General features: G+C 37.6%; 1 protein-coding gene and 1 pseudogene across 1 annotated transcript in view; both read right to left on the bottom strand.

Annotated features, from left to right (window-relative positions):
- RNF130 (ring finger protein 130) overlaps nt 1-27,985 on the bottom strand; it is a 112,947-nt gene that overhangs the window by 37,270 nt on the left and 47,692 nt on the right. The window contains exon 3 of the mRNA XM_032626434.1: nt 27,067-27,317. Coding sequence (XP_032482325.1) covers nt 27,067-27,317 — 251 coding nt within the window. The remainder of the gene's footprint in view (nt 1-27,066; nt 27,318-27,985) is intronic.
- LOC116750948 lies at nt 1,520-3,235 on the bottom strand (annotated as a pseudogene).

Here is a 27,985-nt window from a genome sequence, read left to right on the forward strand (position 1 = left end):
AAACAAAAGCCTTCTGGGATCTACACTGGGATTGCACTGAATATACAGAACAATTGGGAGAGAAATGACATCTTAACAATATTGAGTGGTTCCCCGAACACTGTATATCTCTCCATTTATTTAGTTTTTATTTATTTTTCTCAACAATATTTTATAGATTTCATTGTATAGATCTTATATATCTTTTGTGAGATCTCTAAGAATTTCCTGTTTATGTTATTTCCTGTTTGATGCTAATGAAAATGGTATTTAAAAAATTCAATTCCCATTCATTTCCTGTATAGAAATAAAATTCATTAATGTATAATGATCTTGGGACTTCCCAAGCATAGGTGCCACAGTGGTTAAGACTCTGAGCTCCCAATGCAGGGGGCCCGGGTTTGATCCCTGGTCAGGGAACTAGACCCCACATGCATGCTGCAACTAAGAGTTCACATGCCACAACTAAGGAGCCCACATGCCACAACTAAGGAGCCAGCAAGCTGCAACTAAGGAATCCATGAGCCACAGCTAAGGAGCCCACCAGCCGCAACTAAGACCTGGTGCAACCAAATAAATAAATAAAATAAATATTAAAAAAATAGTTATAAAAATGTATAATGATCTTATATCTTGCAACCTTGTTAAACCCATTTGTTACTTCTAGTAGCTTTTTTATAAATGCCGTCAAATTTTCTTCATAGACAATAATGTCATCTGCAAATGACAGTTTTACTTCTTCATTTCTAATATGGGTACCTTTTATTTTTCTTTTTCCTTATTGTGCTGGCTAGAACCTCAAGTATAATGTGGAAACAAAAGTCATAAGAGCACACATCAATCTCGTTTCTAATCTTAGGAAAAACCATTTAGTCTTCCCCTTTAAGTATGATGGTAGCTGTCAGTTTTTCATAGATGCCCCTCTTCAGTTTAAGGAAGTTACATTTTATGCCTACTTTGCTAAGAGATTTCTAAAATGTAATTCAACCCTTACTGTAAAAAAAACCAAAAAAACAGAAAAAAATAAAAACAATGGAAATAATGCACAAGATGATCATAAAAACACATTAGTGAGCCACAAGTACTAGAAAGAAGCGGAAAAGGCAGCAGGATGGTTCTTTTGCAGCCTCTGTCACCAAAGGACAGAGTCACACAATGTCTATACTAGTCTTCAAAAAATGAGAGAAAGCCTCATATGATGAAAGAGGGGTTTTAACAGTACCTCTTTAAAAAGCCAAGTTCTTGTAATCCAAATGGGTTTGGACCCAATGGCCTACTGACCTTTGATGTTTACCAACAAAGTTTGTGTACGGCCAGATCTGACACCTTCTTTCACTTTTTTTTTTTTTTTTTTTTGCGGTACACGGGCCTCTCACTGTTGTGGCCGCTCCCGCCGCGGAGCACAGGCTCCAGACGTGCAGGCTCAGCGGCCATGGCTCACGGGCCCAGCCGCTCCGTGGCATGTGGGATCTTCCCAGACCGGGGCACGAACCCGTGTCCCCTGCATCGGCAGGCGGACTCTCAACCACTGCGCCACCAGGGAAGCCCTTTCACTTGATTTTAATGGCAAATCTGTGCCTGTGGTCTTGGCCTCACAGTTCACCAAGGTACTGGCTGTACCTACAAGAGCTCGTGAAATACCATAGGTGCCCAAAAATCTGTGGAGTGAACAGCTGTCTGCTCAAAACCATTTTTAAAAAAGTTTGCTGGGAGACTAAAAAGGATAAAGGATGGTAGGTCATGTGTAAAAAGGATGGAGGCTTCCCAAATTCCACGGGGATGGAAATGGGGGTAATCAAGGATTAGAAATCATTCCCTTGGTGGAGATGCAATGAATGGACCCTGAGGTCAGTTCTGGGAGAAAAAAAAAAAACTCACCTAAATTTCTAAGAGACACACAAAGCATGTTGCCTGATTCTCTTTACTGTCTGGCCATGGAGGGAAGGTTATAATACTGATCTCTAATTCTGCTTTACAGTCTAATGTGGACCTCTTACATCGGTTGAGGGCACTTGCTGGTGCTATCCCCATCCCTGTCCCTGAGTACAGGGGAGGGGACAACTGTGAGAAGGTCAGGTATCATGGGCAATGAAGTAGGGGAGGCAAATGGGATTGGTGGGTTTTCAGGAGGTTCGTGGGAGATGGCTTGGAAGGGCTTCTCAGTTTTGAGATGGGCTCACAATGCTGCCCCATTGCTTCTTAGTTGGGCATATCCTCCTCCTTCTGCTCCTTCTATCCAAGTCAAAGTCCTCAAGCTCCTGCAAAACCTCATCCATGAAGTGTACAGGGTGTTCTAAGACACAGCCAACTGAACTGTATCATTGGAAAGCTTTTCACTGTTGGCACCATCAGCAGTTGAGACAAAGTATGGGGAGCAGGGAGAACTGGGCAAAACTGAAGATTTTGGGGGTCACCTTTATGTCTGCAACAATTTTTTTGGCCACCAGATGCACAGGATCTCTGGCCTGAACTCCCAAAGCCCCATTTCCCAAGGTGCTCAGGTTCTTGTAGGTGACTTTCCTCTGACATCAAACAGCACGATGTAGGTGTGGGCCTTGCAGTAGGAGGCATGTGTGCTCTGGAACTGCTCCTGGCTTGCTGTGTCCAAAAAGTCCACAAAGATGAGACCAGTAAGATACTGCCCACCATGGCCATGTGCTTATACAGGGTCAGGGTGTATATGGACAGCTGCTGTGGCTGTCTATGATAAATCTATGTCCATCTATGATAAATCTCTCCATAATTTTGGGCTTGCCCATGGTGCTGTCCCACTGGCAGATGATCTTCATGTTGTCATCAGCATTGTATTTCTCTTGGTTCAGCTCACAGGGTTTGGCTCTGTCCTGGGCCATTGGCTCCTGGCTATAGAGGGGCCCAGCCCAGGGGAAGGGACTCTTGTCACTGTCATTCCAGGAACCAGGCCCTCCGTCTGCTCAGGGCCCAAAGAAGGCCTCAGAGAGGTGGTTCCCACATGCTGAGCCTGCCATTGGGGAGGCTTTGTCCTCTTGGATAGTCTTGGGTGAGGGCTGGAGACCAGGGATACTGCAGGTTGGCCAACCCTTGGCCAGCTGACCCCTAGGCCCTGTACACTGCCGTCCCTGAACCCTATATCATCCCAGACACCCTGCTAAAAGTTTTTAATCAGGAATATATGCTGGATTTTGGTAAATGTTTTTTTCCTGCATCTGTTGAGATCATATGGTTTTCCTTTTTTTGGTCTGTTAATATAGAAAATTATATTGATTTTTTTTTTTTTTTTTTTGTGGTAAGCGGGCCTCTCACTGCTGTGGCCTCTCCCGTTGCGGAGCACAGACTCCGGACGCGCAGGCTCAGCACCCATGGCTCATGGGCCCAGCCGCTCCACGGCATGTGGGATCTTCCCGGACCGGGGCACGAACCCGTGTCCCCTGCATCGGCAGGCGGACTCCCAACCACTGCGCCACCAGGGAAACCCTGATTAAGTTTTTGAATGTTAAATCAACCTGCATTCTTGGGATAAATGCCACCTGGTCATGATGAACTATCTTTTTTATATACTGTTAGATATGATTTGGTAAAATTTGTTTAGAATTTTAAAATCTATGTTCAAGAGGGATTCTGGTCTGTAGTTTTCTGTTTTGTAATGTTTTTGTCTGGTTTTGGTATCAGAATGATGCTGGTTTCATAGAATGAAATTGGAAGTATTCCTATCTTTTCAGTTTTCTGGAGTTGGCATAGAATTGTTATTATTTCTTCCTTAAGTTTTTGTAGAACTCACCAGAAACCATCTGTACCTGGAGTTTTCTTTTTTCGGATAGTTTTAAATGCAATTTCCTTAATAGATATAGGGCTATTTAATTTATCTATTCACCTTGAATGAGCTTTGGTCATCAGTATGGAATGACCACACTAGTGGAATTCATCCATTTCATAGAAATTGTCAAATTTATTGGCATAAACTTGTTCACAAGATTTCCTTACTATCTTTATAACCTGTAGCGATGTCATCTCATTTTTGATATTGCTAATTTGTCCCTTCTCTTTTTCTCCTGATCAGTTTGGCCAGAGGCTTATCAATTTTATTGACTTTCTCAAGGAACTAATTCTTTTGAGTAATTTTCTGTTTTCTAGTTCACCAGCTGCTGCTCTGATCTTTCTTATTACCTTTCTTCTGTCTACTTTTGGTTTAATTTGCTCTTCTTTCTCCAATTTCTTAAGGTGTAAGCTGAGAGTATTAATTCCAGACATTCTTCTCTAATATAGAAATTGCTTTAGTGGCACATTTAAAATTTTGATATATTGTTTTCATTTTCATTCAGTTCAAATGATCTTCTAATTTCCCTTTTGATTTCTTCTTTATCTCATGGGTTATTGAGAAGTTAGTTTCCACATATTTGGGGGTTTTCCAGAGATTTTTCTGTTACTGATTTCTAATTTAACTCCAGGAGGTCAGAGAACATATTTTGTGTGACTTGAATCCTCTTAAAATTTTGAGACTTGTTTTATGGTCCAGAGAGCATTTCCAAAGAATGTATGTTCTGCTTTTGTTAGAGGGAATGTTCTGTAAACATCAATCAGGTAAAGTTAGTTGATTATGCTGTTCAAGTCTTTTATGTACTCAATGCTTTTCTGTCTCCTTATTCTTTCAATTATTGAGAGAGAGGTAATGAAATCAGACTATAATTGCAGGTTTGTCTATTTCTCACTGCAGGTCTATCACTTTTCACTTCATATTTTTTTTAGCTTTGTTATTACCTGCATAAGTGTTTAAGTGTATCCCTGGCAACAGGTTTGCTCTGAAATCTCCTGATATTAATTAGCCTCTTCAACTTTATTTTGATTTGTGTTGGTTTTGTGTAGCCTCCTTCACCCTTTTAACCTATTTATATTTTAATATTTAAAGTAGGTTTCTTACAAGCAGCATATGGTTGGGTCTTCCTTTTTTAATCCAATCTGCTAACCTCTGCTTTTAACTGCGTGTTTACAGGGTATACTTTAATGTGGCTATGATATGATTATGTTTATGTATATCATTTTGGTATTTGTTATCTATTTGTCCCATCTGTTCTTTATTCCCTTTTCCTGCTTTTTTCTGTTTTGTTTAGGATTGAGTTTTTTGTTTTGTTTTGTCTTGTCTTTTTACAATTTCATTTGTCTCCTTCGTTGGATTTAGCTATAACTCTTTGTAGTGTTACTTTAGTGGTTACTTTAGGTTTTAAGTATGCATCTTTAACTTATCACAGTCTAATTTCAGGTGATTATACTACTTTACATATAGTGTAAGAGCCTTATGACAGTATTCTTTCATTTCATCCCTCTCAGCTTTTGTGCTATTGTTGTCACCCATTTTACTTACATAACTCCACTATATATTATCACATTTCTTTATACAAATATCTTACAAATTAAAAAATCTTTTAATTGTGGTAAAAACATGTAACATAAAATTTACTATCTTACCCATCTCTAAGTGTACACTTCGGTAATGTTATGTACATTCACATTTTTATGCATCAAATCTCCCAAACTCTTTCGTCTTGCAAAACTGAAACTCTATATCCATTAAACATTCCCTCCTTCCACCCTTACCCCCTGAGTCTCTGGAAACCACCATTTTACTGTCTTTGAATTTGATTACTCTAGGTACCTCATGTAAGAGGAATCATACAGTATTTGTCTTTTTATGACTGGTTTGTTTCACTTGCCATAGTGTCCTCAAGGTTCCTCCACAATGTAGCATGTGTCAGAATTTTCTTCCTTTTTAAGGCTGAATAATAATAAGGCTTAATAATATTTAAGGCTGAGTGATATTGTATGTATACACTACATTTCCTTTATACATTCATCTATTGATGTACACCCAAGTTGCTTCCACTTTTGGCTATTGTGAATAATGCTGCTATTGAACATGGGTATAAAATAATCTCATTGAGATCCTGCTTTCAATTCTTTTGGTATATACCCAGAAATGAAATTGCCAGGTCATATGGTATTTCTATGTTTAATATTTTGAGGAATTGCTATACTGTCTTCCACAGTGGCCTCATCGTTTTGCAATGCCTAAGAGTTCTAGTTTCTCCTCATCCAAGAAATATTTATTTTGTTTTTTAAAAAATATTAGCTCTAATGATTGTGAAGTGATATTTCATTGTGGTTTTGATTTGCATTTCCCTAATGATTAGTATGTTGAACATCTTTTCATGTGGTTATTGGCCATTTGTATATCTCTTTTTTTTGGTTGCTTTGGGTCTTAGTTGTGGCACGTGGGATCCTCGATGCGGCATGTGGGATCTTTTGTTGAGGCACGCGGACTTCTCTAGTTGTGGTGCGCGGGCTTAGGTGCCCCGCGGCATGTGGGATCTTAGTTCCCCAACCAGGGATTGAACACACATCCCCTGCATTGGAAGGCAATTCTTAACCACTGGACCACCAGGAAGTCCCTGTATATCTCTTTTTGAGAAATGTCTTTTTAAGTCTTTTGCATATTTAAAAAACCAGGTTTGCCTGTTTTGTTGAATTGTGGGAGTTCTTTATATATTCTGGATATTAACCCTTGCCAGATACACAATTTGCCAATATTTTCTCCTATTCTGTGGGCTGCCTCTTCATTCTAATTTACTGTGTCCTTTGCTGCACAGACATTTAAAATTTTGATACAGTCCAATTTATCTATAATTTTTATTACTTGTACGTTTAGTGTCATATCTAAGAAGTCACTTATAAGTCCAATGTTATGAAGCATTTCCCTTATACTGTTGTATAGTTTTAGCTCTTATGCTAAGGTCTCTGACCCATTTCAAGTTAATTTTTGTACATAGTGTAAGGTAATGGTCCAACTTCATTTTTTTGCATGTGGATATCCAGTTTTCCCAGCATCATTTGTTGAAAAGACTGTCTGTTCCTCACTGAATGGTCCTGGCACCTTATCAAAAATCATTTGAACATATATGTGAGGGTTTATTTCTGGGCTCTCAATTCTATTCCATTGGTCTGTCTGTATGCCAGCACCACACTGTTTTGATTACTGTAGCTTTGTACTAAGTTCTGAAATCCAGAAGTCTGAGACCTCCAACTTTGTTCTTCTTTTTCAAGGTTGTTTTGACTGTTTGGACCCCTTGAGATTCAATATGAATTTTAGGATAGGATTTTCTATCTTTGCAAAAAAGCAATTGGGATTTTGATAGGGATTGCACTGAATCTGGGTACTATTGTCATCTTTACGATATTAAGTCTTCTAATCCATGAACATAGTATGACTTTCCAATTATTTGCATCTTTAATTTCTTTCAGCAACGTTTTGTAGTTTTCAGTGTATAAGTCTTTTACCTCCTTGGTTAAGTTTATTCTTAAATATTTTACTCTTTTTAATGCTATTCTAAATGTAATTGTTTCCTTAATTTCCTTTTTGTTCAGTGTTAGTATACAGGATATATTTTGAAGGTAGATCTGAGAGAACTGATAGATTAAGTGTGGAATATGGGAGAAAGAAAGGGGTCAAAGATGATGCTGAGCAGCTTAGAGAATACATACACCACTTAATGACATAAGCAAGATTCAGGAAGAGCAGATTTGGAAGGGGAAATCAAAAGTTCAGTTTTGGGTGTATGAAGTTTGAGGAAGTATCCCGAGAACTAAGAAGTGACTACTGGAGATGGCAAGTAGAGGTCATGGTGGCCTTGACAATAATCGTTCAGTGGAAGGACAGGAAGAAAAGCCTGATGCAATGGCCTTCAACTGGCACAAGGTGGTGGTGTCAGTGTACCTTTTAAAATCTTACCAAATTTCCTCATAAAAATGCACAGAGAAACTTTGAGAGTAAAAGTAAAAGCCCACAAACATCTTTAACAAAACCAGGTGAAAGGGTATCTCACAAACCCCAGACTACAAGTAGGTGGGGTCAAACCACAAACTACAGCATTATTCTACAGATACACAATCAGCAGCTGTGCTGAAGTAGTGGAGGGAAGAGAAAAAGGGTTCTGACAGTCCTAAGTGCTTGATCCATCCATTATGAAGCTCCCATCAGTCTTTCATCTGATTTTAGCATCCACAGATGAGCACTATAAATCCATCATTTCATTGAGGGTAATGAAATGGTGATTTTCTAATTCTATAATTCATTTGTTAGTTGGAATTCTTCTATAAAGAAGTTTCCCTCATCAACTAGCTGGTTACTATGCAATACAATTTGTACAGAAAAAATAGATGAGTCAGTTTTTAAAAACTGATTTTCAGAAAAACAAATTGGTTCTCTAACAACCTGCAGTTTCAATCAACTGCAATATTTATTCCCTGAATGCTCAGTCTCATCTTTGACTGATATAGGGAGCTCCTTTAAGATAGCACCCAGGTCATTTTGATACCACCATAGTAGTAGTCTTCAATAGCTTCCTTGCTAATTGGTACAATATTCATCTTACAAATTTGCTTCCCTAAACCTAAAAAAAGCCTTTTCTCCAAGGATGCCTGGGTGTTTTTTTTTTTGAGTGGGAAATGGTATTTGAAAATAACCCTAGAGCAGTCTGAGGGTGGAATGGGGTAGTAGTGGAGATTCATTATTTTATTAAGAATATAAAATAATTTTCTAATTCTGTCATTCCTTCTGCATTTATTTGGCTGCATTGGGTCTTTGTTGCTGCACACAGGCTTTCTCTAGTTGGGGCGAGCAGGGGCTATTCTTTGTTGCAGTGCGTGGGCTTCTCATTGCAGTGGCTTCTCTTGTGGCAGAGCATGGGCTCTAGGCATGCGGGCTTCAGTAATTGAAGCATGTGGGCTCAGTAGTTGTGGCTTGTGGGTTCTAGGGCACGCAGGCTTTGGTAGTTTTGATATGTGGGCTCAGTAGTTGTGGCTCACGGGCTCTAGAGCACAGGCTTAATAGTTGTGGTGCACAGGCTTAGCTGCTCCGTGGCATGTGGGATCTTCCCGGACCAGGGATAGAACATCCCCTGCACTGGCAGGCGGATCCTTAATCACTGTGCCACCAGGGAAGTCCCCTTCTACATTTACTAGTTGGAATTCTTCTATAAAGAGAGGTATTCATTGTTACTGGGTTGTCATTGCCATGGACAGAGGAGCTCTGTATTCTTTAGTAAAAGGAAAATAAACCAGGAGTCCATACTGACATTTTCAATTCAATAATAAGATTAAAGGATTATTATAATATTTCTATATTTTAAATATTTATTCTCTTACTCTGATTCTTGGCTTCTAATATCATTAACATAATTACTTATTTGCTTTATTCTATAATCTACATATAATAGTTTCAAAATAACAATCAATACTACCAAGAATAAGGCTATTAAATGCAGCTTAGATTTTTTTTGCCAATAGAGTAATTTTTTAATATAGTCTCACATGATATCATATTTGAATTTTATTGCCCTTTTATCAGAAATATAAAGAAAAAATTATGTAGAAGAAAAAAATGTAATCAGAAACAATAAGTTAACCAAAAGAAATACCCAAGTAAGGAACAGTAAAATTGCATTTAAGAAAATTCAATAGATATCCATTAAGGTTTTTCTATCACTGACACGAAATATGAATTTGATTTTTTAACACCATTTAAACCATTTCTTCACCAAAAATAAAAATATTAAACAAAAAGGCCAGTTTAACATTCTAGCTCTCAAAAATGAAATCTTAATTGGTGCTGCACTCCCATTTAGCTCACATACTCTGTACATCACTATTAATGATGGTTCTGTTTTCAAAAGAAAAATTAGACAAAATAACTATTTTTCAAAAGAGGTCAGTTGTCAATATTCTTTTTAATGATAAAATATATACTCTTTAAAATAAAATAAGCTTAGAGACAAAGAAATGAATTTCTATACTGATAGTGACTATCAGTATATTCCTAAGAAACAAAAGCTGGTGTTTTATTCCAATTCCTGTGGTAAACTGAGTTATTACGATAATATATAATATCAAGAAAAGAAAAGCTTTGATACCTCAGAACTGCAACATAAAAAGAATTTAATTTGGGAAGTTAAATTCAGGATTAAAGGATAATAAACTTCTTCTTGGAACTTTTCATCTTAGTCATCTGATCCTTAATACAGATCCTCACACAAGAGATGATTCGGTCTTATACTGTGGGTTGCTTTATTTATTTTTTTGCCCAAAATACCAAACTTTTTTTAATCCAAGGAAACGTACCATTATTTTAAGACATATTATAATTTTTATATATTTTAGAAAGATAAAGACACTGCTAATTAATATTTGATTATGTACTTTCTTATTCTTTATAATTTCTATTTTACACACAGAGAAAAAAATTTAGACTTAATTGATCATATATTTTTATCACGCATCAGTCTTCTGCAAACATAAAAAGGAAAATGTGGACCAACCAAACTGGTAAACCTTTTCCTAAAGCTTGTTTGTATTCTTTTTTCTTTTTTATCTCTCTTAATTCTTTAAAAAAATTTTTTATATAGCAGGTTCTTATAGTCATCAATTTTATACACATCAGTGTACACATGTCAATCCCAATCGCCCAATTCATCACACCTCCACCCCCACACCCCTGCCGCTTTCCCCCCTTGGTGTCCATACGTTTGTTCTCTACATCTGTGTCTCAATTTCTGCCCTGAAAACTGGTTCATCTGTTCCATTTTTTAGGTTCCACATATATGTGTTAATATACGATATTTGTTTTTCTCCTTCTGACTTACTTCACTCTGTATGACAGTCTCTAGATCCATCCACATCTCAACAAATGACCCAATTTTGTTCCCTTTTATGGCTAATATTCCATTGTACATATGTACCACATCTTTATCCATTCATCTGTCGATGGGCATTTAGGTTGCCTCCATGACCTGGCTATTGTAAAGAGTGCTGCAATGAACATTGGGGTGCATGGGTCTTTTTGAATTATGGTTTTCTCTGGGTATATGCCCAGTAGTGGGATTGTTGGATCATATGGTAATTCTATTTTTAGTTTTTTAAGGAACCTCCATACTGTTCTCCATAGTGGCTGTATCAATTTACATTCCCACCAACAGTGCAAGAGGGTTCCCTTTTCTCCCCACCCTGTCCAGCATTTGTTGTTTGTAGATTTTCTGATGATGCTCATTCTAACTGATGTGAGGTGATACCTCATTGTAGTTTTGATTTGCATTTCTCTAATAATTAGTGATGTTGAGAAGCTTTTCATGTGCTTCTTGGCCATCTGTATGTCTTCTCTGGAGAAATGTCTATTTAGGTCTTCTGCCCATTTTTGGATTGGGTTGTTTGCTTTTTAATATTGAGCTGCATGAGCTGTTTATATATTTTGAAGATTAATCCTTTGTCTGTTGATTCACGTGCAAATATTTTCTCCCATTCTGAGAGTTATTTTTTGTCTTGTTTATGGTTTCCTTTGCTGTGGAAAAGCTTTGAAGTTTCACTAGGTCCCATTTGTTTATTTTTGTTTTTATTTCCATTACTCTAGGAGGTGGATCAAACAAGATCTTCCTGGGCTTCCCTGGTGGTGCAGTGGTTGGGAGTCTGCCTGCCGATGCAGGGGACATGGGTTCGTGCCCCGGTCTGGGAAGATCCCACATGCCGCGGAGCAGCTAGGCCCGTGAGTCATGGCCGCTGAGCCTGCAGGTCCAAAGCCTGTGCTCTGCGACGGGAGAGGCCACAACAGTGAGAGGCCCGCATACCGCCAAAAAAAGATCTTGCCGTGATTTACGTCAAAGAGTGTTCTTCCTATGTTTTCCTCTAAGAGTTTTTTTTTGCGGTATGCGGGCTTCTCACTGTTGTGGCCTCTCCCGTTGCGGAGCATAGGCTCCAGACGCGCAGACTCAGCGGCCATGGCTCACAGGCCCAGCCGCTCTGCAGCATGTGGGATCTTCCTGGACCAGGGCACGAACCCATGTCCCCCGCATCGGAAGGCGGACTCTCAACCACTGCGCCACCAGAGAAGCCCTCTAAGAGTTTTATAGTGTCCGGTCTTACATGTAGGTCTCGAATCCATTTTGAGTTTATTTTTGTGTATGGTGTTAGGGAGTGTTCAATTTCATTCTTTTACATGTAGCTGTCCAGTTTTCCCAGCACCATTTACTGAGGAGACTGTCTTTTCTCCATTGTATATCCTTGCCTCCTTTGTCATAGATTAGTTGACCATAGGTGTGTGGGTTTATCTTTGGGCTTTCTATCTTGTTCCATTGATTTATGCTTCTGTTATTGTGCCAGTACCATATTATCTTGATTACTGTAGCTTTGTAGTATAGTCTGAAGTCAGGGAGTCTGATTCCTCCAGCTCCGTTTTTTTCCCTCAAGAATGCTTTGGCTATTCGTGGTCTTTTGTGTCTCCAAACAAATTTTAAGGTTTTTTGTTCTAGTTCAGTAAAAAATGCCATTGGTAATTTGATAGGGATTGCATTGAAACTGTAGATTGCTTTGAGTAGTAGTCATTTTCACAATATTGATTTTTCCAATCCAAGAACATGGTATATCTCTCCATCTGCTGGTATCATCTTTAATTTCTTTCATCAGTGTCTTATAGTTTTCTGCATACAGGTCTTTTGTCTCCCTAGGTAGGTTGATTCCTAGGTATTTTATTCTTTTTGCTGCAATGGTAAATGGGAGTGTTTTCTTAATTTCTCTTTCAGATTTTTCATCATTAATGTATAGGAATGCCAGAGATTTCTGTGCATTAATTTTGTATCCTGCTACTTTACCAAATTCATTGATTAGCTCTAGTAGTTTTCTGGTGGCATCTTTAGGATTCTCTATGTACAGTATCATGTCATCTGCAAACAGTGACAGTTTTGCTTCTTCTTTTCCAACTTGTATTCCTTTTATTTCTTTTTCTTCTCTGATTGCTGTGGCTAGGACTTCCAAAACTATATTGATTAATAGTGGTGAGAGTGGACATCCTCGTCTTATTCTTGATTTTAGAGGAAATGCTTTCAGCTTTTCACCATTGAGAATGATGTTTGCTGTGGGTTTGTCGTATATGGCCTTTATTATGTTGAGGTAGGTTCCCTCTATGCCCACCTTATGGAGAGTTTTTATCATAAATGGGTGTTGAATTTTGTCAAAAGCTTTTTCTGCATCTATTGAGATGATCATATGGTTTTTCTTCTTCAATTTGTTAATATGGCGTATCACATTGATTGATTTGTGTATATTGAAGAATCCTTGCATCCCTGGGATAAATCCCACTTGACCATGGTGTATGATCCTTTTAATGTGTTGTTGGATTCTGTTCGCTAGTATTTTGTTGAGGATTTTTGCATCTATATTCATGAGTGATATTGGTAATTTTCTTTTTTTGTAGTATCTTTGTCTGGTTTTGGTTATCAGGGTGATGGTGGCCTCACAGAATGAGTTTGGGAGTGTTCCTTCCTCTGCAAATTTTTGCAAGAGTTTGAGAAGGATTGGTGTTAGCTCTTCTCTAAATGTTTGATAGAATTCACCTGTGAAGCCATCTGGTCCTGGACTTTTGTTTGTTGGAAGATTTTTACTCAGTTTCAATTTCATTACTTGTGATTGGTCTGTTCATATTTTCTGCTTCTTCCTGGCTCAGTTTTGGAAGGTTATACCTTTCTAAGAATTTAAGAAGAATTTCTTAAATTTAAGAATTTCTAAGAATTTAGAAGAAATTCTAAGAATTTCTTCCAGGTTGTCCATTTTATTGGCATAGAGTTGCTTGTAGTAGTCTCTTAGGTTGCTTTGTATTTTTGCGGTGTCTGTTGTAACTCCTTCTTTTTCGTTTCTAATTTTATTGATTCCAGTCCTCTCCCTTTCTTGATGAGTCTGGCTAATGGTTTATCAATTTTGTTTATCTTTTCAAAGAACCAGCTTTTAGTTTTATTGATCTTTGCTATTGCTTTCTTTGTTTCTGTTTCGTTTATTTCTGGTCTGATATTGATGATTTCTTTCCTTCTGCTAATTTTGGGTTTTGTTTGTTCTTCTTCCTCTAGTTCCTTTAGGTGTAACATTAGGTTGAGATTTTTCTTGTTTCTTGAGGTAGGCTTGTTTAGCTGTAAACTTCCCTCTTAGAACTGCTTTTGCTGCATCCCATAGGTTTTGGATCATCGTGGTTTCATTGTCATTTGTCTCCAGGTATTTTTTGACTTCCTCTTTGATTTCTTCAGTGATCTCTTGGTTATTTAGTAATGTATTGTTTAGCCTCCATGTGTTGGTGTTTTCTTCCCCTGTAATTCATTTCTAATCTCATAGCGTTGTGGTCAGAAAAGATGCTTAATATGATTTCAATTTTCTTAACCTTACTAAGGCTTGATTTGTGACCCAAGATGTGATCTATCCCGGAGAATGTTCTGTGCACACTTGAGAGGAAAGTGTAATCTGCCGTTTTTGGATGGGATGTCCTATAAATATCAATTAAATCTATCTGGTCTATTGTGTCATTTAAAGCTTGTGTTTCCTTATTAATTTCCTGTTTGGATGATCTGTCCATTGGTGTAAGTGAGGTGTTAAAGTCCCCCACTATTATTGTGTTACTGTCGATTTCCTGTTTTATAGCCGTTAGCCTTATGTATTGAGGTGCTCCTATGTTGGGTGCATATATATTTATAATTGTTATATCTGCTTCTTGGATTGATCCCTTTATCATATTATGTAGTGTCCTTCCTTGTCTCTTGTAAGATTCTTTATTTTAAAGTCTAGTTTATCTGACATGAGTATTGCTACTCCAACTTTCTTTTGATTTCCATTTACATGGAATATCTTTTTCCATCCCCTCACTTTCAGTCTGTATGTGTCCCTAGGTCTGAAGTGGATCTCTTGTAGACAGCATATACATGGGTCTTGTTTTTGTATCCATTCAGCAAGGCTGTGTCTTTTGGTTGGAGCATTTAATCCATTCACGTTTAAGGTAATTATTGATATGTGTGTTCCTATGACCATTTTCTTAATTGTTTTGGGTTTGTTTTTGTAGGTCCTTTTCTCCTCTTGTGTTTCTCACTTAGAGAAGTTCCTTTAGCATCTGTTGTAGAGTTGGTTTGGTGGTGCTGAATTCTCTTAGCTTTTGCTTATCTGTAAAGCTTTTGATTTCTCCATCGAATCTGAACGAGATCCTTGCCGGGTAGGGTAATCTTGGTTGTAGGTTCTTCCCTTTCATCACTTTAAGTGTATCATGCCACTCCCTTCTGGCTTGTAGAGTTTCTGCTAAGAAATCAGCTGTTAACCTTATGGGAGTTCCCTTGTATGTTGTCATTTTTCCCTTGCTGCTTTCAATAATTTTCCCTTTATGTTATTTGTTGTTTTTTCCTTGTTGCTTTTAAAAATTTTTCTTTGTCTTTAATTTTTGCCCATTTGATTACTATGTGTCTTGGCATGTTTCTCCTTGGGTTTATCCTGTATGGGACTCTCTGCGCTTACTGGACTTAGGTGGGTATTTCCTTTCCCATGTTAGGGAAGTTTTCTACTATAATCCCTTCAAATATTTTCTCAGGTCCTTTCTCTCTCTCTTCTCCTTCTGGGACCTCTATAATGCAAATGTTGTTGCGTTTAATGTTGTCCCAGAGGTCTCTTAGGCTGTTTTCATTTCTTTTCATTCTTTTTTCTTTTTTCTGTTCTGCAGCAGTGAATTCCACCATTCCATTTTCCAGGTCACTTATCCATTCTTCTGTCTCAGTTTTTCTGCTATTGATTCCTTGTAGTGTAGTTTTCATTTCAGTTATTGTATTGTTCATCTCTGTTTGTTTGTTCTTTAATTCTTCTAGGTTTTTGTTAAACATTTCGTGCATCATCTTGATCTTTGCCTCCATTGTTTTACCGAGGTCCTGGATCATCTTCACTATCATTATTCTGAATTCTTTCTCTGGAAGTTTGCCTATTTCCGCTTCATTTAGTTGTTTTTCTGGGGTTTTATCTTGTCCCTTCATCTGGTACATAGCCCTCTGCCTTTTCATCTTGTCTATCTTTCTGTGAATGTTGTTTTTGTTCCACTGGCTGCAGGACTGTAGTTCTTGCTTCTGCTGTCTGCCCTCTGGTGGATGATGCTATCTTAGAGGCTTGAGCAAGTTTCCTGATGGGAGAGACTGGTGGTGCGTAGAGAAGGGTGTTGCTCTGGTGGGCAGAGCTCATTAAAACTATAATCTGCTTGTCTGCTGATGGGTGGGGCTGGGTTCCCTCCCTGTTGGTTGTTTGGCTTGAGGCAACCCAACACTGGAGCCTACCCAGCTCTTTGGTGGGGCTAATGGCGGACTCTAGGAGGGCTCACACCAAGGAGAATTTCCCAGAACTTCTGCTGCCACTGTCCTTGTCCTCATGGTGAGCCACAGCCACCCCCTGCCTCTGCAGGAGACCCTCCAACACTAGCAGGTAGGTCTGGTTCAGTCTCCTCTGGGGTCACTGCTCCTCCCCCTGGGTCCCGATGTACACACTTCTTTGTGTGTGCCTTCCAAGAGTGGAGTCTTTGTTTCCCTCAGTCCTGTCAGAGTCCTGCAGTCAAATCCCGCTAGCCTTCAAAGTCTGATTCTCTAGGAATTTCTCCTCCTGTTGCCGGACCCCCAGGTTGGGAAGCCTGACATGGGGCTCAGAACCTTCACTCCAGTGGGTGGACTTCTATCGTATAAGGGTTCTCCAGTTTGTGAGCCACCCACCCAGCAGTTATGGGCTTTGATTTTATTATGATTGCACCCCTCCTACCGTTTCATTGTGGCTTCTCCTTTGTCTTTGGATGTGGGCTATCTGTTTTGGTGAGTTCCAGTGTCTTCCTGTTGATGACTGTTCAGCAGTTAGTTGTGATTCTGGTGTTCTTGCAAGAGGGAGTGAGAGCACGTCCTTCTACTCTGCCATCTTGGTTCTGTCCTGTGGGCTGCTTTTTAAAAATTCCATATACTCAGTATACTTGATGAGTCCTGTCCTCGTCATTGTTGTTTGAAAACATTGTCTTATCAATGGCCCAGAGTTTCACATTTACAAGAGCTTGTTCTCAAGTACCTCCTTGCTGCTGAAAGCTCCAGCTTAGACTTTTTTTTAATCCTTTGAATGTATCCCAATAGAAATGTACTGTCAAAGAAAAGTCCCCTAAAACAATTCCTTTCTCTATGTGCTTATATCATCATCTTGAAATATATTTAGGTTCCATTTATTTTCAATTTTGATGATTTCTTTTTTTTTTTTTTTTTTTTTTTTTTGCGGTACGTGGACCTCTCACTACTGTGGCCTCTCCCGCTGCTGAGCACAGGCTCCGGACGCGCAGGCCCAGCCGCCATGGCTCACGGGCCCAGCCGCTCCGCGGCATGCGGGATCTTCCCGGACCGGGGCACGAACCCATGTCCCCTGCATCAGCAGGCGGACTCCCAACCACTGCGCCACCTGGGAAGCCCTCTTTTGTTTTTTAAAAATAAGATCTAAAACATTTAGATGGTTCCAAAGTCAAAACTATAAAACCAGTACAGGGAAGTCTCATCAATCTCTATCTCCTCCATCCTGTTCCCTTCCCCCCAAATAATAACTCTTTATGTTAATTTTTGCTTTATCCTTACATTGTTTCCTTTTGAAAATAAATGCACATTATGTACATGTGCATATATATGTGATATGTATATCTCTATATACATATATCAATGTTTTCATGGTCCTCCCCCCCATTTCTTACAATAAATTGGTATGCTAAAACTGTTCTGCACTAAGAGGTCACCCCATAGCAGCATCCAGAGAGCTTTAGAAACCAGTCTCTTTTACAGCTATACACTACTCCATTGCATTTAGAGTATTTCATGTGTAGAGTACTAGTTTATTCAAGCAAACTCCAATTGATGGACATTTGAATGTTTCAAGTCTTTTGTTATTATAAATAATATCACAATGAATTGTATAACAAATATGTCATATTTTACTTTTGCAAGTTCATTATCAGGCTAATTTCCTACTAGTGAGGTTACTAAGACAAAGGATAAGTGCACATGCATTTTGCAAGATATTACAAATTCCCACTTCTCCACCACAGGAACTGTACCATTTTGCATTCTCATCATCAATGTATGAGTATGCTTGTTTTCTCTATAACCTCGTCAAGAAAGTATGTTGTCATACCTTAGAATATTTTTTCCCCTGCACTGATTAATAAGAAATCTTAGTTTGGTTTTAAGTCATATTTAACTTATGAATGTGGTTGAACATCTTTTAACATTTTAAGAACTATTTGCATTTCTTTCTGGTGAACTATTTCGTTTTTTTGCCCATTTTTTTCTATCAGGTTTTCTGTCTTTTTTTGGGAGGGGGTCTTCTTTATGTATCAGTGTCGTTAACCCTTTGTCTATAATGTAAATTGCAAATATCTTTTTTGTCATTCATTTTTTCCATTTTTCCTTTAAAAAGTAGTCAAATTTATCAATCATCTTTATTACTCTACTGGAATTTTGAGCCATAATTCAAAGTTTTCCAAATTCTCCATCAAAAAGGAAAATTTAGCCTTCATTTTCTCCTAATATGTGTAGTTTTATTGCTTATAATTAGATCTCTGCTTCATTTGAAATGTATCCTGGTGTACAACTGAGGAATGGATCTAATTATGTCTTTTTCCAATTGTCCCATACCATTTATTAAAAAGTTCATATTTCTCCACTGATTTGAGATGATGCTTTGTATTAAATTTCAACACTCAGTTGTGTCTATTTTTGGATTTTGCATTTTGTTCTATTGCTCTGTTTATTCATGGATTAACTCTTAACACTCTTTTAAATAAGAGGCTTTATTAGGTATTATAAAACTTGGTGTGGCTAGCCACCTGTTCACTGCTCCTCTTTTTCAGGAATTTTTTCTTCATTACTTATTCTTCTAAATAAATTTTATAATTACCTTATCTAACCCCAGAAAAATATCTGAAAATAATTTTATTGGGCTTAAGTTAAACTTATGAGTGAACTTAGGAAGAACTGATATATTCATTGTATTGAATGATTACATTCAATAGGAAGAAGGTGTCTTTTCCATTTGTTTAAGTACATACTGTATATATACAGTATATATATTTGTTTAAGTATATACATCTTTCAGGAGTATTTTGTACTTTTTCTCATATAGATTTTATACAGTTTTAAAGTTTTTACCTAGATTGATCCATCCATCCATCCATCCATCTATCCATCCAGGCTGAGTGTGTATGCTCATGTGTGTTACTGACTGCCTCAAGGGCTGAGGCTGTCCCACCACCCTGTGTTCCCTAAAGTTCCTTAATGGGTTTCCAAGGTCTTTTTTTCAATTGTTTACAAATTAGAGTCTGTGGTGCTATATCTATTTTACCAGTTGTTCTCAGATGTATTTGCTGAGGTTTCCCCTCTGAGTCAAGCCCTTTCCTTCTGATTTCTGGGTCTTAGGACCACCCTTTTCTTCTTTTGACTCCTTTTCTTGGAGCTACAGTGCAGGTCTTGTTGCTGCTAGTTGTCTGGCATGACCACTCCTTTCCCAGAAGTTCTTGGAGGTACCCTGCTCCTTGGCATCATTGAAGATGCTGTCTGTGGGTTTTTCCTTTTGCTATCCTAGTTGTTCTTTGTATTTTTTAAAGGGATTTGGGAAGATTAAACAAAATACCCACTGCTTCCATCCTGCTTAGATCAGATTTCTACTGAAGAATTTTAAACAAAAGAGTTCCATGATGAGATCTGAATTTTGCAGAATTCAGATCTGACTTCCAGAGAAGAATGTATGTGACACAGAAAAGACTGGAGACAGAGAGACCAGGTAGAGTCTAGTACTTCAGAGAGATAAGCAGGGCTTGAATTAGGCAAGTAGTAGTGGGGCAAGAGGAGAGGACAAAGTAAGAAAGATTTAGGAGGTAAGACTGACAGAACCTAATGACTGACTGATGCGGGGGAAGGAGAAGAGAGGGAAGTCAAGAATGGCCATCCCAGCTTTCTAGTTTGTGACTGGCTATGTGGGAGAGGAATCACGGTAGATGAGAGACTGGCAGAGAGAGGAGAGCAGGCACTGATGGGAGGAGTTCAGCTTCAGCAAGTTGATCTGAATGTATGTAGGGCACCTAATTAGAGATCTCCCATAAATATTTAGATATATCATCACTTCCACTTCTGAACTTTCAAAATGTCCTGTAGCAAAAGTAAAAAACATCTTTTCCTTGTGTTTGATAATAATGTCAAATATCTTCATTGTAATATCTTTCTTGGAACTTGGCTTCTGTGTTACTACCTTCTTTTGGGCCATCCCTTGAGTTTTAAATACCTACCTCAACATTTCCCATCACTTTGTGACAGGTATACCTCAGCTATGATTTTGTTCTCTTACTTGAATCTGTCTAAAAGCCATTTTCCCCCCACCTCTTGATTTTAATACTATTTGCGTCATACTGACTCAAATATCTAAGATGAAGCACAAATTCCTTTTGTGAAGATCATTTTTTTTTTTTAAGATCCCTTACCGTCACCTACCATGCCAGGTACTTAATAATAATATGAAATAATTATGATACTTATAGTAACTAAGATTTATTCAGTACATACCATGTGCTAGGTACTGTGTAAGTCCTTCACATGTACTGACTCATGACACCTTCACAATCATTTTATGAGAAAGAATTACATTATTCCCATGTTACAGAAGAGGAAATTGAGGCACAGAGAGATTAAGTAATTTGCTCAGATTGAGAGTTGGTAAGTATGTCTTATCCAGACTTCCTGAAAAGACTGGAGGGGGGAGGTATCTTGGGAATCTGCAGTTTTTGAAAGTAAAGGAGGAGGAGGAGGAGGAAAAAGTGCCTCCATATGATTCTTCTGCATACTAAAATTTGAGACTCACTATACTAAGTATAAGCTACCAACCCTAGCTTCCAAAGCATTTCCCATAACCCTCTACCCACTCATATTCTCCATACTTCTGACTTTAGTTAACAAAGTTACTCAAGTTTCCACCTCACCACACATAGAACATTACAGAATGGGACAAAACCACAGGGATGCATCGTTTTATTATACAAAGGAGAAAACCCAAATCCAGAGAGAACTAAGGTGATCTACCTAAAGTTAGTAAAAGTGCTGGGACCAGAAACTTTGGTCTCCTGACCTTCTAGTCCAGTTCTTTTTCCATTATAAATGCCTAAAAGACTTCCCATATTATAAAATATGAAGGGATATTGACCATCAGGGGCTAGATTAATTTATTTCACTTGGTTAAAGACATCAAGAATACCAATGTGAACACTATTCTATATTTGGGTGCAGAGTATCCAAAAGTTTTAAATTGGTAGAAAACAATTTAAAACAGCTCATACTGCTTAATTTAACAGGAATTATCTGTTCAAAGCCAGATGGTTCACAATATGTTGATGGCAGGTCACTTTAATGAGACTCATCTCTGGTTTCTGTTCAGTCATCAGAACTCTCCCATAGATAGAGAATTAGGTCTATATCAGCAGATAATAGGGCTTTCTTCTTTTAGACACTGGTGAAATTCAGGTGCTGTAAATATAATTTTCCCCTGACTGAAATAACTGTCTTGTAGTCAGCACCTTCTTTCATTCACTCTCTCATCACTACTACCTTTTTCTCTTTTGCCTGAAAAGAAGTATCCCCAACAGTTTTCCAAGGTAACCATTTGTCTGTGCCCCTATCCCTCCCCCAGCTCTCTACATAACCTTGCTTTATTAATATTATTTTCCTTTGCTCTTCAATATTTTCCTCTTTAAGAACTCTTTCCCCCAAGCCTCTCCTAATAGAAAAAAATCTTTTATCACTCCACTGCTAAAAAATCTTTGCTGACTCCTTACTGCTTAGAGAGTAAAGTCTAAATTTTTCAGCATGAGAGTCAAGCCCTTCATCTTCTAGTGTCAATATGCTCATCCAGTATCAGTTCAGTCTCAGGTCTCCTCCCTACTATTTCTGATGCCATTCAACTCTTCTGTCTCTCCTTTTATCTCCCCACAGCTCTGTGGAAAATGATCCCTTTGCCTGAATTTCCACCCAGTTCCTGTCTGATGAAGTCTTATTCATCCTTTAAAATTCAGCTCAAATGTCACCATCTCCTCTGGATAACACTCTAGTAATATCACTCTGCTCCAAAAGAATAACTCTTATACTACACGGTATTTTGATTACACCTGTCTGCCTTCCCAATAGAATGTAATCTCATTCTTTAATTCATTTAAGCATTTATTGAGATACTGTGACATGCCAGGCCCTGTGCTAAACCCCAAGGATGTAGAACTGAATATCTTAGAAACACTCTGATCTCAAGAAAAAAAATATATATATATTTTTTTTTGTGGTATTCGGGCCTCTCACTGTTGTGGCCTCTCCCGCCGTGGAGCACAGGCTCCGGACGCACAGGCCCAGCGGCCATGGCCCACGGGCCCAGCTGCTCCGCGGCACGTGGGATCCTCCCAGACCGGGGCACGAACCCGTGTCCCCTGCATCGATAGGTGGACTCCCAACCACTGCGCTACCAGGGAAGCCCTCAAGAAAATATTTTGTGCTAGAAAAACAAAGTCTTAAGCTTTGATATAATGTTTAGAAGGCATATAGTCTCTGAATATAGAAAGTGGTATTTATTTATGTAAATTGATCATAATAGCAAGACATAAAAAGAAAGAACACTTGCAATATACTTAAAAAGTGGTAAAATAATACATTCTCAGTTCAAAGATCTAGTTTCCTTTTCTAGTTCTTCTGGAATTGTCAGTCCCTAAAAAACATAATAAAATTCAATCTACCATCCAACTATGAAGAAATCTGTCCCTTTTTGACTACCTAATCTTTTCCTAGGGGAAAAACCTTGACAGCATGCACAATAACTTCTCCCCTTCCAATCTGGAAGGAAAAGACTTTTGAACCCACCATTTTTGAAGATTATACATGCAAAGTACTAGCCTTCCTCTGAAGAACATTCAGTGTTCTTCCATACTCGCACGTGCAAGTGCATTCTTCAGTTAGCTATCTTCTGAGATAAAAATGGGCAGCAAAAGCGTATTTCATTTCAGTAACCTTGAGATATGTATAAAGTCTAAGAATACTGCATATACATTTTGGCAAGAAGCTATAACAAGTTTTAAATACCTTAAAACCATATGTATTTTCAGGGGATTTTCATAAGAAGACCTTCTAAACTCAGTAGTCCTAGGTTATGGAATTTTTTTATACCTGCCTTATTCCTCAACAGTAAAATAAAAGTTTTATTGTTCTGGTTTGTCAAACTTGACCACTTTGGGATTAAGGGTACAATATTAACTATGTAATTGTGAACAAGTTTACATTTCTCAGAAAAACCTTAAGTACCCTTTCAATAAAACACACCAAACATCTATCCTCTTGTGTGGAATAACTATCACTGTCTTATTAGAAGGTGACATTTAAGTTTACTGTCAGCCATATCTGACCTATTTGTATTCAGATGTATTCTAACAAGTTTTCAAGAAGAGCAACCACAGATACCTGGCAGTACACTAAAAAGCCAAAGCATTAGATTCTTATTTCCAGTATAAAATGGTGTCAATTGTATACATTACACTGTGCTTAGAAAGTTATTCACAACACATGGCTCTCTTTGGTAGCATATTCTGTACAAAGAACTGCTTCACGATGACAGTTTGTGGGAGAAAATGAGTCTCTCCTTAAACTCACTTATTTTTCTTCACTAATAGTTCTGGTTTCTCTTTTAAAATAGCCAAAGGTTTCAACCAGTTGAGTTGCTGCCACCTTCGTATTAAACTTTAATAAGCTAAGCTTTTTAAGCCACATAAAAATTTCATCAAGTGCTTCTCAACCTTAGGAAAAACGGAAGGAGGAACAAAGGTCAGAATACCACTCTGCTACAGCAGCGTCTGGAGAAGAATGCTTAGGAAGTCTGCGCGCAGTCAGCCGCAAAACCAGTTCCCGTTTGCAGCCTGCGCCAGATGGTGACTATGCTGAGTCCTTCATCACACACAGGCCCCATGGTGGGTGCTAATTAAAGCAGTACCGCCAAAGAGCAGGCTCCTGGGACAAACCATTTGCTTTTTTCAAAAGTCCTTGAGATGCACTACATTCAAACCAATATTTTAGGGTTTTCTTGTCAAGAACACCCTTTTAGAGCTACTCTTGATCATTTTACTTTCACTCTTTCATGATGGCAATATATTTAAAAAACACCTTTAATTTATTTTAAAAAGGAGTATAGCATGCTACTTAGTTATATGAAGTTAATAACAGAAGGAACAGATGAAAGAGTTGAAAGAGGTGACTTGTTGCTGGGAAACAAGAATTAGAAGGAGGAAAAGACTGGGCAAGGAATCAAGCTTTGTGGTTTAGACAAGGTGCAATACTGGACAGACATAAGCAAAACAAGGAACCTCAACCTAAACCTCACACTTTACACAAAAATTAATTCAAAATGGATCATGGACTTAAATGTAAAACTTTTTGAAAAAAATTAGAAAATCTTTGGTATCTAGGGGTAGTCAAAGAGGGTTTTTTTAGACTTGCCAGCAAAAGCACAATTTATAAAAGGAAAAATTGATAAATTAAACTTCATCAAAATTAAAAATTTTGCTCTTCAAAAGACCCTGGGAGAAAATATTTGCAAACCACAGTTCTGACAAAAGACCTGTATTTTGAATGTATGAAGAACTCTCAAAACTCAACAGTAAAAAACAAACAACCCAGTAGAAAATGGGCAAAAGACACGAATAAACATTTCACTGAAGAGGATACACAGGTGGCATTTAGCACATGAAAGATGTTCAACATCAGTAGTCATTGGAGAAATGCAAATTAAAATCACAAAAGAGATATTACTATACACCTATCAGAATGGCTAAAATGAAAAATAGTGACAACACCAAATGCTGTCAAGGATGCAGATGAACTATCAGGGATACATTTCTACTGGGAATGTAAAATAGTACAGCTGCTTTGGAAAAGAGTATGGCAGTTTCTTACAAAATTAAATATGTGCTTATCATAATAACTCAAAAATTGCACTCTTGAACATTTATGCCAAGGAAATGAAAACTCATGTTCACACAAAAACCTGTATATGAATGTTCATAGTCACTTTATTTATAATAGCCAAAACTGGAAACAATTTTGTTAACCAAGTTATAGTACATCCAAGCCATAGAATACTACTCAGCAATAAAAAGGATTAAACTATTGACATATAACAATTTGGAAGGATCTCAAGGGAATTACGTTAGATGAAGAAATCCAAACTCTAGAAGTTAAATACTATGTGATTCCATTTATATAGCATTCTTGAAGTGACAAAACTACAGAGTGGGGAACAGACTAGTGTAGTCAGGGGTTATGCAGGGGTGTAGGAGAGAGGTGGCTGTGGCTATAAAAGAATTTGCACAAGAGATCCCTGTGATAATGGGTCTGTATCTTGACTGTGGAGGTGGTCACCTGAAACTGCACAGAACTATACACACACCAGCACAAGTTTAACTGGAGAAATCTGAATAAGATCAGTGGATTGTATCAATGTTGATATCCTGGTTGTGATATTTACTATAGTTATGCAAGATTTTACCACTGGGAGAAAATGGGTGAAGGGTATTTGGGATCTCTCTGTATTATTTCTCATAAACGTATGTGAAATGACACCTATCTCAAAATAAAAAACTAACAAATGTAAAGGACTGGTATTCCTGACAAAAATGCACATAACCTGGATCTAATCATGAAGGAACATCAGACATCAGACAAGCTCAAATCCAAAACAACTGGCCTGTACTCTTCAATAATGTCAATGTCATGAAACAGATTAAAAGAGACGTGACAACTGAACACAACATACAATTTGACTGGATCAGTCCAGGGTTTTCTTTGCTATAAAGGACATTATTAAGATAATTTCACAAAACTTAGAAAAGGTCTATAGATCAGATAATGATGTTAATTTCATTATTTTGATAATCATACACTGTGGTTATATAAGAGAATGTTCTTGCTTTTTAGAAAGTACACAATGAAGTATTTAAGGGTAAAGGGGCATCTTATCTCAAACTTACTTTCAAATGGTTAAAAAGGAAGTATGGTAAAATGTTAACAGTTGGAGAATTTGGGCAAGGAAATACTTTATATTACTCTTGCAACTTTCTGTAAGCCTGAAATTATAAATAATAAAAATTATCATGATAAAAATTTTAAAGATGTACAGGATGATGCACAGAGCCTGGCACACAAATGTTCAATAAATTATAGTTTTCAGATATTTTATACATATTTTCAGATGCAGAAACAAGTTGAGAAGCTAAAAAAACTGTGCAAGAGGGACAAGGGCAAACTGGTGGTAAGGTTAGGATTTGAACTCCACACCAAAGTCTGTGCTCTTTTCACTAGAATGAGGAAGGATGAAAATTTCACACCCCTCCATGGGGACTTAGATGTACTCTGAGGAGAGGATGGTGTTATATAAAAATTGTCTTCAAACCACTCTCCAAGCAATTTACTTCTTAGTGTCCTAGAAAAGCATAGGACTGGTAATGGGACCTAATACCTCAAACCTGGCTCCAGGGTAGATATTCTATATATAGCACATCAAACAAACTAAGTAATAAACTCACAGAAAACCATCTGCAAGCTCTTTACTACAGGGCAGTATATTGTCTTTTCTGTGTCTTTGTTCATTCATCTGAAATTCACTGCGCTGGTCAATGGAATTTCTAGGATGACTATCTAGATATATCTCTTCTATTGGTCCTTCCCCACCTCATCACTGCCCCATGGCTAAGCTTAAATAGGACAGATAATTTATTTTTAATTTATTTTTTCTGAATAGGTAATACATAGTTCAAAATTCACATAGGAAAAAAATTTCACATGGAACAAAAATATATATAGTGAAAAGTCTCCCTCCCCCACCCTTCCAACTCCCCTGCCACTGACAACAGATGTTACCAGCTTAAAACTGCAACTTTGTAATATTTCTTCAAATTACCAGAATTAGCTAGATCACACTATGATATTAAGCTAACCATTTACCTGGAATATTCCAAGTGATCACTGTAAATTTAATAATTTATCCATTTAGGTATTTCAAATATCCTTAAAATACTTGTGTAGATATGTTTTCAACATATTAAAATGACTGAGGGTTACCACTTTTTTTAATGAAAAAATATTCATATTATGTATGATTACAACAGATGTCTATGAATTATGGCCAGTAAGCATCAATCAATATAGAGTACTGGTAGCTCACCTGGTTCCTGTCCCGGGCATTTGTGTACCTGATCTTCTGAATGAAGTAGAATATAAGCCATGCTGAAGAAATAATCATCAAAACAATAAAGGATATTGACACGAAGACTAGAGAGCCACGGCTGAAGTTCTTTGGCGGCATTCGAGTTCCAACTGCTATTGTCATTTGTACAGAGATGTTTTTCTCCAGGTAACTCAAAATATCCTTACCCCTCAATTCTGTAATCATGACAGCAATAATATCTCCAGTGCCTGTAATGTAAAATAAATATATATACTCAAGTGACATTTAAAATTTATAGAACATCAAATATATAAAAATGCTACTTAGCAAAACTACTGTAATTTTTGCTAATGGCAAGGGTTTTCAGATTCAACTTTTCAAATGAAATGAAGTTGCAGTTAGGTATGCTGGCACCAAGTGGGAACAGAAACTTGTGTACTACTTAAGACTTAAACGCACTTAAAGCATAAAATGATTGCAGTGTTAAGAACCATAGTAATTTATCTTACAACTATATTTAAAAAACAGATTATTAAATCAGCCAAATGTAACGAAAGATGGTACACAGCATTGTATTATACAGCAATAGACATGTGATAAAATCATGGCAGGTTTTCACTGTAAAACTTTTTCCATCTTAAAATGTTCTTTTGAGAGTCCCAACTCCTTATAAAAAGGTGGAAAAGCATTTATAGTACAAAAATTGGTACTTTTTACATTAATTTTTCTTACAAATGTTTATGGAGCACCTATTGTGTGTAGAACTAGCACAAGGAATAGAAAGAAGCAGAAGTACAGGATATACAGTTTTATAATTTCACTGACTTAGGACACAAATCTGATAATAGAGTTCCAACAGCAAAATGCCAAATGGTGGTATCTTTAATCAATAACAGTTGAAACTAACTTTGATCCT

This window comes from Phocoena sinus, chromosome 3 (genome assembly GCF_008692025.1).
Source record: "Phocoena sinus isolate mPhoSin1 chromosome 3, mPhoSin1.pri, whole genome shotgun sequence".
NCBI lineage: Eukaryota > Metazoa > Chordata > Mammalia > Artiodactyla > Phocoenidae > Phocoena > Phocoena sinus.